This window comes from Sus scrofa, chromosome 14 (assembly GCF_054392235.1).
Source record: "Sus scrofa isolate SSC_HxYL_T2T_F1_AM1 chromosome 14, Sscrofa_HxYL_maternal_Yorkshire_Landrace_v2.0, whole genome shotgun sequence".
NCBI lineage: Eukaryota > Metazoa > Chordata > Mammalia > Artiodactyla > Suidae > Sus > Sus scrofa.
Window position 1 is genome coordinate 145,734,827 of NC_139396.1, and position 15,303 is coordinate 145,750,129.

Consider the following 15,303-nt stretch of genomic DNA (forward strand, 5'->3'; position numbering starts at 1 on the left):
ACTTGCCATTGTGGAGAGTGGAGGAAGGGGGTCAATGAGATGGGCATTTTACCACTCTACATGAGAACTGGCCCCTTATTTTGTACGAGAGCAAAAATAGTCTGAAGGTTTGAATACGAACAGAATACCTCTAGGACTCTTTTTTCCTGTAGCATAATTTATGAGGAACAGAAAGTCGTTCTGGTCAGGACCATGAACTCACAGCATAGTTCTCCGTAGAGGTCTGTAATTCCTGTACGGGAACAATGTCCAGGACGTGGGGAGACCATCTCCTGTCCCACTCTTGCCCAAATAATTGCAAAGGCCTTTTTTGGCCACTGACATTTTAAATGTATTTTAAAGTGTTAGAGTACTTTGTCTCCTGCATTGAAATGAGTTTTGGAGGAAGCTTTTTTTTTTTTCTTTTTTTTCTTTTTTTTTTTTTTGTCTTTTTAAGGCTGCCCTTGCAGCCTATGAAAGTTCCCAGGCTGGAGTTGAATTGGAGCTGCAGTTGCCAGCCTATACCACAGCCATAGAAACGCAGGATCAAGCCACATCTGCGACCTACACCTAACACCGGATCCTTAACCCACTGAGCGGGTCCAGAGATCGAACATGCTTCCTCATGGATACTAGTAGGGTCCGTTACCTCTGAGCCACAGCAGGAACTCCTGGAGGACAGTTTGAATTAATTAATTGCTTTTTACTGCAAAGATCACTTCGGGGGTTGGGAAACTTAGGTTGCAGCTCTGTCAGTAATTAACGATGTGACCTGGCTGATCTCTACCCCCAAACCCCTACACCCTCTTTGGCTCACCTGTGCGATTACTCTTAAGGCTCATATTTCTTCTAGAAATATAGACTCCTGTTATTATGAATGTGTAGAAGATGACCATATTTTCAAGCTCAGTGGTTCCCCTGAACAGAAATTTCCTGGGCACCTGCATATGTAAGCCGTTGCCTCTTAAAATGCTGCATAGACTGAGAGGAACAAGAAATGCCTCCTCTTTAAAGTGAATTACAATCTAATGGGGAAGAAATAACATGTAAGTAAGGAGTCACAAGCAGGCCTACAGCAGCAGTGCAAGAACTTAAAACAAGTCAGGAAGGGAGGTGACGACCTCCGTAAGACCTGGCTCTTCTAAAGAGGGCAGCTGTAACTCAGCTCCAGCCTGCGCTGGCCATGTAGAAACGGGAACTCAGTATTGCCCTATATTCCAAATTTCAAAAGAGGCTAGAGGTCTGGCTTTTTATATGAAATATGCTGCTTAAAAATGTTCTGTGTTGCAAACCAGTTCAGAGTTGTTTAAAATAGAAGTTCCCGTCATGGCTCAGCAGTAAAGAACCCGACTAGTATTCACGAGGACACAGGTTCCATCCCTGGCCTCACTCAGTGGGTTAAGGATCCAGCATTGCTGTGAACTGTAGTTTAGGTCACGGAAATGGCTCTGATCTGGCAATTGCTGTGGCTGTGGTGTAGGCTGGTGGCTACAGCTCTGATTTGACCCCTAGCCTGGGAACTTCCATATGCCATGAGTATGGCCCTAAAAAGACAAAGAAAGAAAGAAAGAAAAGGAATGCTTAAAAATAGTGTTTCACAAAAGCAAAACATATTTGCCAGCCACATGTGTTCTGCAGTCCATGCAATAGTGACTTCTGAATAAGCACTTAGAATGTCAAACACTTGGTGATAGAAATGTATATAGTTCACAGAGTACAGATAGTGATTAACTGTGCCCATAATGATTTCAAAAAGGCTTTCTAATTACTTTCTAGTCACTTGTCAATAGTTTACAGCCCTTTTTGTTTTTTTTTAGAATGAGTCATTCATTCAACACAGAGACTGGATGATGCTGAACCCAGCTCTCTTGTCTATTAAGTAAATACATGTTTGGTAAATTCCACAAGTGAGCCTTTGGAATGCTTTTTGACAGTTTTGCCCATTCAGGTTTTCTGCTGCTTCGTCTCTCGGTTTTAACATTCTTTGTTGAATTGTGAAAAAAGGATGTCCTTCCTGCTGCTCTGGTCTTGTTTCATAGAATAGAATAGATTCATTCTCATTTCTGAATGGAGCTGTAATTAACATGGTTCCTTTTGTTTAACAACCTCAATTTACATAGTACCTGCTCATTCCAGAGCATCATTATTGGTAGCACAGCTTCATTGACTGATGTCTGAGGGCTCTGGGAATAGTGTTTGTTAATTATCTGCAGCAAACCAGGTAACTAAGGGGAGGTTCTGCTACTATGACTTTGATGAAAGTACTGCTGATGATTTTTTAATTGCTTAATGATAGATTTGATCATCCTAAAGCAAAATAGAATACATACTCACCTGCTGAAGAGGTGGTATTAAATCATAATTGCTTTAAAAAAAATAATAAACCTGGGGCTCTGTACAAATCTTTTGCTCTATTTCTACAAAGAATGCATAAGTTTACCTTCAATTTATATGAATGTATAATTATATCAATGGTAATGTGATCATCCAAGTGCTTGTAAATATTTTATATTACATAGTAAATGCAAACGTCCTCAGAGACCAAGCAGACTGCTTGCTACATGAACCAGTCCAGTTGTAGACCTGGGCATTCTGAGAGTATATGACCTGCTTAAAGGCATTTGAGTTATTTGTTGTTTTTTTTTTCACGATTGTCTGGAGGCGTGGGGGAGGGTGAATACATCTGTGAGTCTGATTTGGCCCTTGTGCTCTAGTTTGCTTAAATGCTTCTAGAGAAAAAGAGGCATTTAAGTTTTTTTTAAATAATTATAAAGTATAGTTGATTTACAATGTTGTGCCAATTTCTGCTGTACAGCAAAGTGACTCGGTCATACTTACATGTACATTCTTTTTTTAAAATATTATTTTCAGTCATGGTCTATCCCAGGAGATTGGATATAGTTCCCTGTGCTATACAGTAGGACCTTATTGTCTATCCATTCTGAAGGCATTAAGTTTTTATACAGTCACTGAGTCCTAATGGCTGTGTCCACGACATGAAGAAGTTCCCGGGCCAGGGATCGAACTCATGCCACCAGGAGCCACCCAAGCCACAGTAGCAACAATGCTGGATCCTTAACCGCTAGACCACCAGGGAACTCCAAGTCCTAACATTTCTGAGCCAAAAGGGGCACTAAAGATTATCTATTCCAAGACTGTCATTTTACATTTAAGGAAACTGAAGCCCGGAGAAGGGATGTGTTTTACCTAAATCAAACCACAAATAAGTATGTATGTATTTCTTTTAAGTTGGTCTTAAAGACAAGTGGAATTTGGAGATCCTTCTAGAGATGCTATTTCTGTATTCTCTGATACAGTAACACTAGGTAATGGGGTAACTGGACGTTTGAAATGTGACTGGTGCTACCAACAAATTGAATTTTAAATTTTATTTAATTTTAGTTAATTTAAATAGCCCTATGTGGCCAGTAAATACCATATTGGACAAAGAAGCTCAAGGATTACAGTTTTCACCCCCATCTTATCATAGTTTCCCTTAAATAAATATTATGCTACTTTGCATATGATTTAAAACCTGTCACCAGTATACTTCTGTTCACTTTCTCTCCATCTTTTGTGCTATTGTTTTTTTATTTTTACAACATATGTTGTTATTATTTTTCTTTATTTGGATCTAAATTCTGTAGATGCAGATTTCTACCGTGTCATTTCCCTTCAGTTTGAAGAATTTCTTATAACCCAATTTTTCCGGATAATTCTCTCATTTTCCAATTATTCGACACTATGCTTTATTTTTAAGGGATTTTTTACTAGATATGGAATACTAGGATAACCTCCCCTCCTCATCCCCCCCCCCAGCACTTTGGGATGTCGTTCCATTGTCCTCTCGCATTGTTTCTGATGAAAATTCAGTCCTGGAGTTCCCATTGTGGCTCAGCAGGTTACCAACCCAACTAGTATCCATGAGGATGTGGGTTTGATCCCTGGCCTTTACTCATTAAGAATCCAGTGTTGCCATGAACTGTGGTATAGGTTGCAGATGCTGCTCAGATCCTGCATTGCTGTGGCTGTGGTCTAGGCCAGCAGTTGCAGCTCCAGTTTGATCCCTAGTCTGGGAACTTCTATATGCCACAGGTGCAGCCCTAAAAAAAAAAAAAAAAAAAAAAAAATCAGTCCTTATTATTATTGCTTTCTATCATGTAATGTATCTCCCCACTCCCACCCCTGGCTACATTAAGATTTTTTAAATTTACGTTCAGATTTCAGAAATCTGACTGATGTGAGTAGGTGTGGTTTTCTTTGTATTTATCTTGCTCAGAGCTTGTTGGACTTCTTTAATCTGTGGAATGACTTTTTTAAAATAAAATTTGAAAAGCTTTAGCTGTTACTTCTTCCAATATTTGTTCTATTTTATTATTTGTCTCTGGGACTCTTTTCTGGGAATCCAGTTGCATGTATGTAAGATCACTAGTTGTTATTTCACAGATTATTGATGTTATGGGGTTTTTCCTCAAAAAAAAAACTTCTTTACCTCCTTCAGATTGAATAATGTCTATTAACCTGTCTTCAAATTCAGTGATCCTTTCTTGTATAGTGAAGGATATTCCATTTTGTCTCTTCAGTGAATTGATTTCAGTTGCTTTGTTTTTCATTCTAGAATTTCATTCACTTCCTTTTTAGAGTTTCTGTTTCATTCCTGCAAAGCCCATCTCTTTACACATAAAGTTTACCTTTTCCTTTAAATTCTTTAACACAGTTATAATAGTTATTAAATATTTACTTGCTAATTCTAAGCACTCAGTCATCTGCTAGTCTATATTCATAGACTATGTTTTTACTTCATTATTCTCTTTTTCCCCAGCTTTTTTGAGTGCCTTATAACAGTATTCTAGACACAGTGTAAGAAATAAAAACAAACAACAAAAACAAAAACAGTAGAATCGAAATATAGACCTTTTACATTTATTTTCTTCTGGAAGCATTTTGTTCTATCTTGTTTTTGATTAATGCGCAGATCAAATTCTTCCCCAAATTAAGTTGAGCTGGTTCTAAGCTCAATCTCTAATTAGATTGGATTCATCTGAGTTTAAGTACACCCCAACCTATGTCTATTCTGCCTTCTTAAAAGATCTTATCAGTATTTGATCTGGGAGTGGGTCAGTCTCTGGTTTTCTATATTGCTGGTTCACATTTGGACTTAACTCTTGTAGTGTCTCAGAACGCAAGCAGCACAGGAATATGTGGGAATATGAGGTTTCTCTTTACTAACCAGCCCATTCTGTACTGCCTCTTCCATGGCAGATTTGGAGATTGGAGAAGAATTATCAAAACAAGCAATTTGCTTTTGTGTCTAGATTCCATTGTATCCTATAAGCCTACATTTTCATATGACATTTGACTGATTTCTCCTTATCCCTGAAAAATCTCTCAAAGTAAGGTCTGAAGTCATACCAGCACTCACCATAGGTAGGAATGTTGCCACAGCTCTTTGCTCACAAATGAGATGCTTATTTTTCTCTAGAATCCATCAGACCTTCTTTGCATAGACTAGACATCCCCCAGAAAAGAATGGTCATTATTACTTTGTCTGGGTTTTTCTTGTTTCTATGAGAGTGGTCATTTGTATCTTTCTACATCTGAATTGGAAGCAGAAGTTCTTTACCTGTCTTTAATTGTCAAATAATGAAAGATAGTAAAAAGAACTGTCTTTTCCATTTCCCCACATATCCAGGGATCAGGAATTCAGAAAAGACTCTTCATGCCTGTGTAACATCAATACGGAGGATAAACTACCCACTCAGGGCATGACGCCAGAGTTAGTTATCCCAGAAGGTGTGCTAAATGCCAAAAAAATGGCTGACCCAGCCCTCCATGAGCAACTCCCTCCTGGGAAAGCTGTGTGGGAGCTATTTTGCTCTCCCAAAATAACATGTTTTTACCTTTATTAGACTTAGTAGCCAGAATTTCTCAAGTCGTGTCCAAAATTCAATACTCCAAGTTGTTAAGAAATATCACTTTGTATTTTGCATCTGTTTGATTGGTGTTCTGCGGTGTACATATGAAAACACATGCTTCAAAAAAAGCTCTTTTAAGTATTTCTATTTATGTCACACTTCACAGAAGTCCCCATGTGCAAACAATAGTTGGGTAATAGTGAATGCCTTTTACCTCTTGCTAAAGTTGCTAATGAAGGGGGGTTTTTTGATTTATTGTTTTTTGTTTTGCTTTTTAAGGGCCGCACCTGAGGCATGTGGAGGTTCCCAGGCTAGGGATCGAATTGGAGTTGTAGCCTCCAGCCTACGCTACAGCCACAGCAACATGGAGGATCTGAGCAGTGTCTGTAACCTACACCACAGCTCACAGCAACACCAGATCCTTAACCCACTGAGCAAGGCCAGGGATCGAACCTGTGTCCTCATGGATACTAGTCAGATTCATTTCCGCCGAGCCATGAAGTTTTTGAGTGCCAGAAAATCATCTTACCATCTCTTAGTTCTTTAAAGAAGACCTAACTGGCTATCATCCCTTTTTAGATTTTTTGTTGTAATTCATATCCTTAATAAAGTTTGTAAAAGGTAAGTTGAATATATGTGTGCAAAGGAATGATCATTATTTTCAGCTTTATAACCGTATATGCTTTATAGCATAATGGCTAAAATCTTTGAAACGTATTTTGAATTTATCAAATGGAACATTCTCTGCTGAATTCCATCTGCTCATCTCCAAAATACAAGTGCAATAATTTTTTTAAATTAAGTTTGTTCACATCAGTTTTATGATGCTTCAGGCAGCATTATTATTTTATGTATGGAGAGAAACGGTTCCGTGGGACAGTCTCCTTAAAATAAGTCTTATCTTTTGTGATGCCAAGCCAGTGCTTCAGGAAGTGTCTTGCTAGATTTGTAGTTCCCTGGTTCTTCTCCTTTCCTTTATGGGGCAGGAAAGTGTTGAATACCTATTGTATTTTCCCCTGTCCCCTGCAAAATATATTGAAATGGAAAGGAAATGTTGGCCAAAACCCATTTTGCAGTTTGTGACCCAGTAAAGGGGGCCATAGATCAAGGATGTGATGATTCATTCTGGGTAGCTGTGAAAACAAAAGCTCACTTTGTAAGTCTGAATGCCCTGCTCCCATGATGATTCCCAGGACCCCTGTGGGAAGGAGAGAAGTAGTCCAGGAAGACACTTTTCTTTCCAGGAATTCATTTATCACGCTCATACTGACATGTAGGATTCTAGCAGAGAGCATCAGTTTTCATTTTCTTTCATGCTTCCCATTGTTTCTTAATGTCAGGAACATCCTCATGGTCAACAAGTACAGTATTTATAAAATTTATGATTTCTCAAATTATTTTGATAGAGGCAGTATGGATATTCCCATTCTAAAGGTACAAGAAGAGTTTAAAAAACCAAAAGCTCTAGGCTCAGTATATCATGTCTGCTTTGGTTTATGCCTATGAGCTTGTATTCTTTCTTTATTGGTTGGTGTTTTGGGTGAGTGTTTATATCTTGAATTTTTCAAGAAAAGTAAATCTGACACTGTCATTATTTTTTTAATGAAATAATCCCTAAATGTCTCTTTTGTCCAAGAATAGTCTATTTTAAAAATAATCCCCGCTTAGTTTTTCTGTCTGGGTTTGTGTTGATTGGGGTAGGAAAACATAATGAAAAAACCACACATAACTTTTTCCTCGCATGGATTTTTTTTTTTTCATTCCATAAGTGTAAGTATTTCTAATATGTTTGGCCTAGAATTTTTTTTAGGGGGGACATTAAAATGGAAGGTAGCAGAGTAAGAAATTAAAAAAGGATTCTGTATTAGCCTGTTAAGACCAGAACACATATGTACTCTTGCCAATACCTCTTCCTTTGCCAGATGGGGTTAGTACTTTGTATGCTGACTGTTTCCCAGGAGGCAAGGAGATTGAGAGGGAGTGACTTTCAACTCCCAAAAGAGGCCTGAGCTCTTTACCTCTTTTTCCGTTGATTCCTTCTGTAGGAGACTACATATCGCTTCAGAAGAGCTTGTCCCCTTGTGACCCTGATAGCCATGTGGATCTGCTACCTGCATTCCAATAGGGTCTTCTCCAGTGCTGCACGTGATGCTCTGAGCGCAAGAATAGACCAGACACATTTCATGTACTCCATTTTTCACCCTATTTTATTCTCTCACTGCTTTATTGCTTCCATGACTACTTACTGGAAACGTTATGCTGGTGACAAGTCACAATGGTAACAACCTAGTCATGTTTGCTTGAGATTTATATATACAGGAAGTTCCCATGGTGGCTCAGCAGGTTAAGAACCCAACATAGCGTCCATGGGGATGCGGGTTTGATCCCTGGCCTCACTCAGTGGGTTAAGGATCTGTCATTGCCCCAAACTGCAGCATAGGTTGCAGATGCAGCTCAGATCAGGTGTCACTGTGGCTGTGGCAGCTGCAGCTCCAGTTTGACCCCTGGCGTCGAGAACTTCCATATGCCACAGGGGCAGCCTTGAAAAGAAAAAAATTAAGAAGATTATATACATATATATTTTATATACATACACACCATCAGTCTTGATAGGAGAAAATATCATGTAATAGTATTTTCCTGAACTAATTATAGTATTCATGATTTTCATAGATATTAGCAATTTTTAAGTTACAAATGAACTTAAATTATTATGTTGACTAAAGGAATTCATTGTAATTGTAATACCTAATAGGATGGCACAACTGAATATTGTCGTTGTTACGCAGAAAAAGTAAAAATACCACCCTGGTTGTTTCCTGCTTCTCCATTATTGGTGTTCTCTTCCGCTGTTATAATGCCTCCATCAGGAACCACATCTCTAATCCAATTTTACCTTAAAGATAAATTGTATGGTGTTAGCATTAAAAAGCTAACATCCGTCTGAGAGGAGGTACTATCCTAGGAACATACTATCCTGGGAAGAATTTTCAGTTTGCATAGGTGTCAGAATTATAATTAATGTTATTGTATTTTAGCAATTTCTTATTATTTGGATTGTCTATCATGAAAAGAATGTACAATCCTTTTTTTTTTTTCTTTTTTCTTTTTTTTTTTTTGATGGGCCATGAAGTACAAACTCTAATGTTACGTTTGTCCTTTCACTGCCGAATCATCACTATGAACACGGAAGTTCATGAGCATAACGGCTTGATCTTGTTTACTGGCCATGTCCCCAACACAGAGTAGGGCCTCAGCGATTACCCATTGAGTGTATCGATTTTCATGTCCTATACAATTACATGTATTCGTATGGTACCTACAGTTTTTGCTTTTTAGGGCCGCACTGGAGGCCTATGGGAGTTCCCAGGCTAGGAGTCAAATCAGAGCTACAGCTGCCAGTCTACACCACAGCTCACAGCAACGCTGGATCCCTAACCCACTGATCCAGGCCAGGGATCGAACCCGCATGCTCATGGATTCTAGTTAGATTCGTTTCTACTGCTCCATGAAGGAAACTCCCAGTATCTACAGTCTTCAAAACACTTTTTGGTTAGGTTATCATAGTTGCCTATATATAACAATTTTGGGGGGAAAAAAATTTTGTAAGAAAAATAGGACAGATTTTTTTCCAGTGAATAAAATTGTAATTCAAGTGGATTATGGAAGACCTAGGATACAAGGGTGTCAAGGTCATAATAGTCCTTTTTTTTTTTTAATGTTGACCATGATCATTCCATAAGTGTTTGTTATTGTGATAGGCCAGCCACGATGCTATTAAAACTGAATTATCTCATTTAACCTTTACAACAGCCCCATGATATAGAACTATTTTTAATGCCCATTTTAGAGATGAAGAAAATGGGGCACAACAAAGTTAAGTAATTTACACAAAGCCTCAAAGCTAGTAAGTGTCAGCGCTGGGATTTAGGCTTAAGCAGTGTGAGTTTACAACCTAAGCTGTCCATCTGGTCTCACAACTGTTCTGAAGTTTTTAAGATGACCCTCTAAAAAGGTTGTCCGTATGCACACATGAACCAGATAACTGCCATGGTGACTTCTTAATGACTTTTCAGTCACTTGCTCTTATTGTAATAGAAGCTCATTGAATGTTTCCATCAGTTTATAAGCCAGAGAGGATTGTTTATTATAGGTTATTGATACAAGACAAAATACAAGACAGGGTGGGGGGAAGAAATGTAGAATAAAGTAGTCAGACAAATTGCCAAGATTACAAAAGAGGCATACCTCTATTACAGAATAAGGCACCTCCTAGGTGATGGAGAATGAGTCTGAAAAAAAATCTGTTGAAAGCTGCTAGGTATTTGTCAGGTCAGGACATACCTACAGTCTTGTAAAAGGGTCTATAGCAGAAGAGAACCTGGCAGTGCCAGCCAAAGGGGCTGGTAACCACAGAGGAGAGCCTTCCCAGAACTCAGTGGTGTGCCTTTTTAATGGATGTTCTAACCTGTCTGTACCAGCATAAGTGTTTGGAAATTCTGCCTCCAGCTTGGGCTCTCAGGTACTTGTTAAGGAGTACACCTCACCCTGACTCAGATATCCAGAGCAGCCGAGAACTCAGTGAGCCCTCGCTCCACGAGAGCAGAAGTGTCAAGATAGCTCCACTACCAAGCAGATGCAGCAGTTGCGAGTATGAGGATTGCTTTTGTAGGACCAATACCTTAAAATCAAAATTGTTCAAGAGTTTCACTTATATATGTAAAATAGTGCAATAATGGAGTGGGGAAGGTAGAGTAGAACCATTAATATTCATAACCTGTAAAAACCACAGGCTAAATTCCATGATGATAAAATAATAGAAGCGCCATTGGACTTGGGCTCTCTGTCTTGGCAGCTCACATGCTGAGGTGGCCTCAGGCAACTCATATATCACCTGTAAATCATCATTGCCATATTGTTCATGTTTTATAGGTTGAATTATGAATCACATCTAATCGTACCTAAGATAAATAGATAATGGGAGCTCCCTGGTGGACTCGAGGTTAAAAGATTCAGCGTTGTCACTGCTGTGGCTCGGGTTCGATCCCTGGCCCAGCAACTTCCACATGCCACAGGCGGAGCCAAAAAATACAATTTAAAAAAGTCTATTTAAAAAAATAAATAATATATCAAATACTTCTTCAAGTGCCTGCATTGAAATATGTGTCTGGTAGATAAAGTACACGTCACTCATTGTCATTTTGGTACTTCTGAAGGTGTTTTTCATTTGCTCCCGAAGTCATCTTTCCCTACTCAAATCTTCTTGTTCACAGAGCAAATTGGCCAGGAGATGTTGGAAAACCTCAGTCATGACAGAGAAAAGATACAGAGAGCACGCGAAAGGGTAAGTAGAATTGCTACAATCTTTTCACAAATTCGGTAAATAAGACAAGAAAAATAAAAGGCCTTGGACACATGCATAGACAGTAACAGTTACACTGATGTATGCATGTATGCAAATGGCTAGGGAAAGAAGAAAGGAGGCAGAGTCTGGGAGGAGGAGGGAAGGAAAGAGTGGGATAGAGAAAGAATAATCTGACTCTATGTCTCCATCCCAAATGCCCCAGAGGGATATTTTATTTAGTGCGATAGCTAAGAAGAAGCTCTCGGAGGGAGATTTTGGAGTGTGTCATGTCTTTCCAAGTGAAAGCTAAAAATATTGATGTCATCTTCCCTCAATTTATTTTGCTTCCATTTATATCTCTAGGGCTGTACACATTCATAAGTTGGAAATATTAATTAATTATGAGATATATATTAAATTTTGTCAGCCTGTGGAGACTTTTTTCTTTTTTTTTTTTGTCTTTTTGCTATTTTTTTGGGCTGCTCCCACGGCATATGGAGGTTCCCAGGCTAGGGGTTGAATCGGAGCTGTAGCCACTGGCCTTCACCAGAGCCATAGCAATGCGGGATCCGAGCCGCGTCTGCAACCTACACCACAGCTCACGGCAACGCCGGATCCTTAACCCACTGAACAAGGCCAGGGACCGAACCCGCAACCTCATGGTTCTTAGTCGGATTCATTAACCACTGCGCCATGACAGGAACTCCTGTTTTTATATCTAGTTCAAGTATCCGGTTTAAAGCTCCTGGGATTATCTATTACGTGTAATTTTCTGAATCAAAAAATTTTCAGAAATTGTGTGTCAAAAATGTATTTTAAGATATTTAAGCATTTTTATTAATTGGATTTTCTTTTTCTTTCTTTTTTTTTTTTTTTTTTGGCACCCTGCAGCATATGGAGCACTGGGCCAGGGATCTGATCCAAGCCACAGCCACAAACTAAGCCACAGCAGCGGTAATGCTGGATCCTTAACTGCCAGGCTGGGGATCAAATCCATGTCCCAGTGCTTCCAAGATGCTGCTGATCCTGTTGAGCCACAGCAGGAGCTCCTGAATTGGATTTTCTATCAAAAAAGAAAATTATTGTTTGCCGGGACACTAAAAATAGTCCAATTGCATGAAGTTTCATTTCGTTCCATTTTAACGCTGCTTTTTTCCTCCTAGCTTCGGGAAACAGATGCTAACTTGGGGAAAAGCTCCAGGGTTCTGACAGGGATGTTGCGAAGGTAAGAGCCAGGTAGGGACTTATCTTCCTCTCTCTCTCTCTTCCTTTTTTTTAAAGTGTATTTTTCATCTTGCTGCAACCAGGCATTTCCCAGGCATGCAAGCTTCTGCTCTTAGTTCCTTGCGTCGAGACCCTTTTGAAATGACAGAGTGCTGATATTAACTCTTGTTTGGAAGGGGACACAGACTGAGTAACTTAGATTAGAGAGAAGGTTTGAGCTGGGGGGTTTACCTCAAGCTATGGAAAAAATTAGGGTTAGACATGAAGTATTTTTTCATAGCCTGGGGAAGGCCCCATGGCAGGAGCAGACAGGTTGTATTTTCTATTTCAGTAGCCTTCTTGCTACAGAGGGAATGCTGGCCTGTGGGATCCAGAGCACTCTTGGTATTAGCGTTGCCCTCTGTTGCGTTGTTTTCATTTCTTTTTAAAGAGACTTTGTGTTTGGGGAAACATTTCGATTTTATGTATACTTTAAAAGGACTTTTTAAATTTAAAGAACATCTGAATAATTTGAATTCACTCCTGTGCGGGCCAACAAATATTAATGTGTTTTATGTGCAACTAACCTCTGATTGATGGAAGATATTCCGGGGGATATGTGAATGTAAATGAGGAGGAAACATTCTACATTCTGTCTCTTTGGAGGAGAGGGAGACCTGTTTTACATTGTTCTGAAAACTGGAGTCATTTTTGACTTAGGTATATTAGCATGGAATTATTACGTTCAGAATCTGCCAAATATAGAATATTAGCTTGCATACCCTTCAGTTTGGAACTGTGGATAGAAATGTGAATGACGAATATTGAGAATCACCTCTAGAATAGCTTAGTTGGAAGTTTAAAGAAAAGAATCCTCTTTATCATTGATACTGCTTAAAAATTAGTAAAGGCATCTCCGATGTATACATATTTAATAATTTGCCAAAGGCACATTTGCTGCATTAGAGATCGATTGTATAAGAACCAATCAAAGGTATGGTTGCTAAGTCTCCTATGGGCCAATGTGGCTGATGTGACTTCTGTTAGGCTGATCGGTAGCAAGTCTGAGTTCCCGGGACACTTCTGGCCCATGTCAATGTCCACTCCTTTTCCTCCACCCGTGGTCCCAATTCAAAACCATAAACCACCAAATTCTCTGACTAAGGGTAATATATAAATGGCCTAGAAAAAACTCAAAATCCATAGAGAAGTGGCAATTGAAAGGAATGCTTCAGTGCCTATAAACAATAAACAAGAAAAAAGGGGGGAAATTCTCTGCTGCTTCCCTGGGAGGGCCCCTGCGATGTGAGCTGTAACGAATATTCTGCATATGTCTCTGTTTTGTCAAATCTCATTAAAGAGACCTCCTGCTTTATGTCAGTTGAGCTGTCCAGAAATCATTCATCATTTTTAGTGTAAAAAAAAAATCATGCGGTTATTTAAATAATATCATATTAATGTTAAAGTTCAGCTGTCATTTAATGGTATGGCTTAATCAGATGTAGCATTTAGGAAAAATAGTTTACCCAGGCTCTACGTGGCTTTCAGGTTGGCAGGTTCAAATAAGGATTTATGGGTTTGTAAACCAATGTATTTCTGTCCACGTTTCTGCTTGATGTACCTCACCCTTTTGTGCAGGACACTGCAGGCAGTTATTTCACCAAATAAAGCATCTCCTCATATTATGTTTGAATAAATTTGCAAGTCATTAGAGAGGTGAAGCACAAACAACTTCGATAACCTTTGACTGGGCTTTCTCTAGAAAAATCTACTAACAGGGTTGTTTCATAAGCCTACAGAAGAAAATTACCCTGCTGAAATCTACTTGGGGTTCTCTTTGCAGGCAAACTCAGTCCATCACTGACTCATCTCCTTTTGAACTCTGCCTAGAGTATGAACAGAAATAAAAATCCCCAGGTGGACATCGCCTAGCTATGTCTGAGCCAAGGAAACTCTTAAGTTCACCTGTACACATGGGTGACTGAGTTTTTCACTAAGCACACCTAGGATCTTGGTCTTAGCCAAGCCATCCGGGTACTTTTAATCAGTGCTATAAGCTAACTGAATCTTCAGGAACCAAATGCAGATGGTGGTTTTGGTTTAGTTTCTAATTACTATCCCACATGATATACAATTTATTTTGGACTTGGGAAAAGGCAGAAATATTTTACCAACTTCTTCACTTCATTATTTTTTATTATTCCCTGGAAAACCAGTCTCTGGAGAAGTGGGACCAGAGTTTATATTTCTAATAAGAAGTCTTGTACTTGCTGCTCTGATTTTGCTTCCTCTGTTGCATCCCTCCCATGGGCAGGGCATTCACTTCCAGCACTGGTGAGGTTGCCTTTCAGAAAGAGAAGCCACATTCTCTTCCCAAACCTACACAGTTACATTGTGTGTCAACAGGTGCTTCTGATTTAAGAAAAGTTATAATATTGAACAGTGTGTTCATCTGTATAAATATATAAAAGAAGTGAATGTCCTCTGCCCAGGAGAGGTATTTACCTGCATATAACATAAACTTAATTTTCCAATGATAAATTCTTTATGACTGAGAAGAAGAGTTCCATTTTCTACACTATACTAAACCAAGGAATTCTTTTATTTAAAAGAAAGGCCACTGACTTTTTTTTTTTTTAACTTAGGTTGTTTTTAAATTTGTAAAATGAACAGAAGTAGCATATCATGGCCCCTCACTTGAGTCATTTTGTTTGTAATGATAAGTCTGTTGTGAAGACAGGTGAAACCAGTACTCTGTCAGTGCCAAAGTCTGTACATAAATCTACCTGGTTTTCCATAAGAATGACCAGAAGTAGATACAGAAATAAAAATGAGTAAGTGGCAGCCACCACCATTTATGCT

The 15,303-nt window shown here is 39.0% G+C and overlaps 1 protein-coding gene across 11 annotated transcripts in view; it reads left to right on the forward strand.

The window, feature by feature from the left end:
• Positions 1-15,303, forward strand: part of VTI1A (vesicle transport through interaction with t-SNAREs 1A) — a 368,523-nt gene that overhangs the window by 206,853 nt on the left and 146,367 nt on the right. For 8 of the 11 annotated variants that reach the window (XM_013983738.3, XM_084994275.1, XM_084994283.1 and 5 more), the window contains 2 exons: positions 11,168-11,238; positions 12,402-12,463. In XM_013983738.3, the coding sequence (XP_013839192.3) occupies positions 11,168-11,238; positions 12,402-12,463 (133 nt within the window). Of the gene's footprint in view, positions 1-11,167; positions 11,239-12,401; positions 12,475-15,303 lie in introns of all 11 variants that reach the window. The other 3 variants (XM_084994282.1, XM_084994284.1, XM_084994291.1) reach the window with 1 other exon arrangement.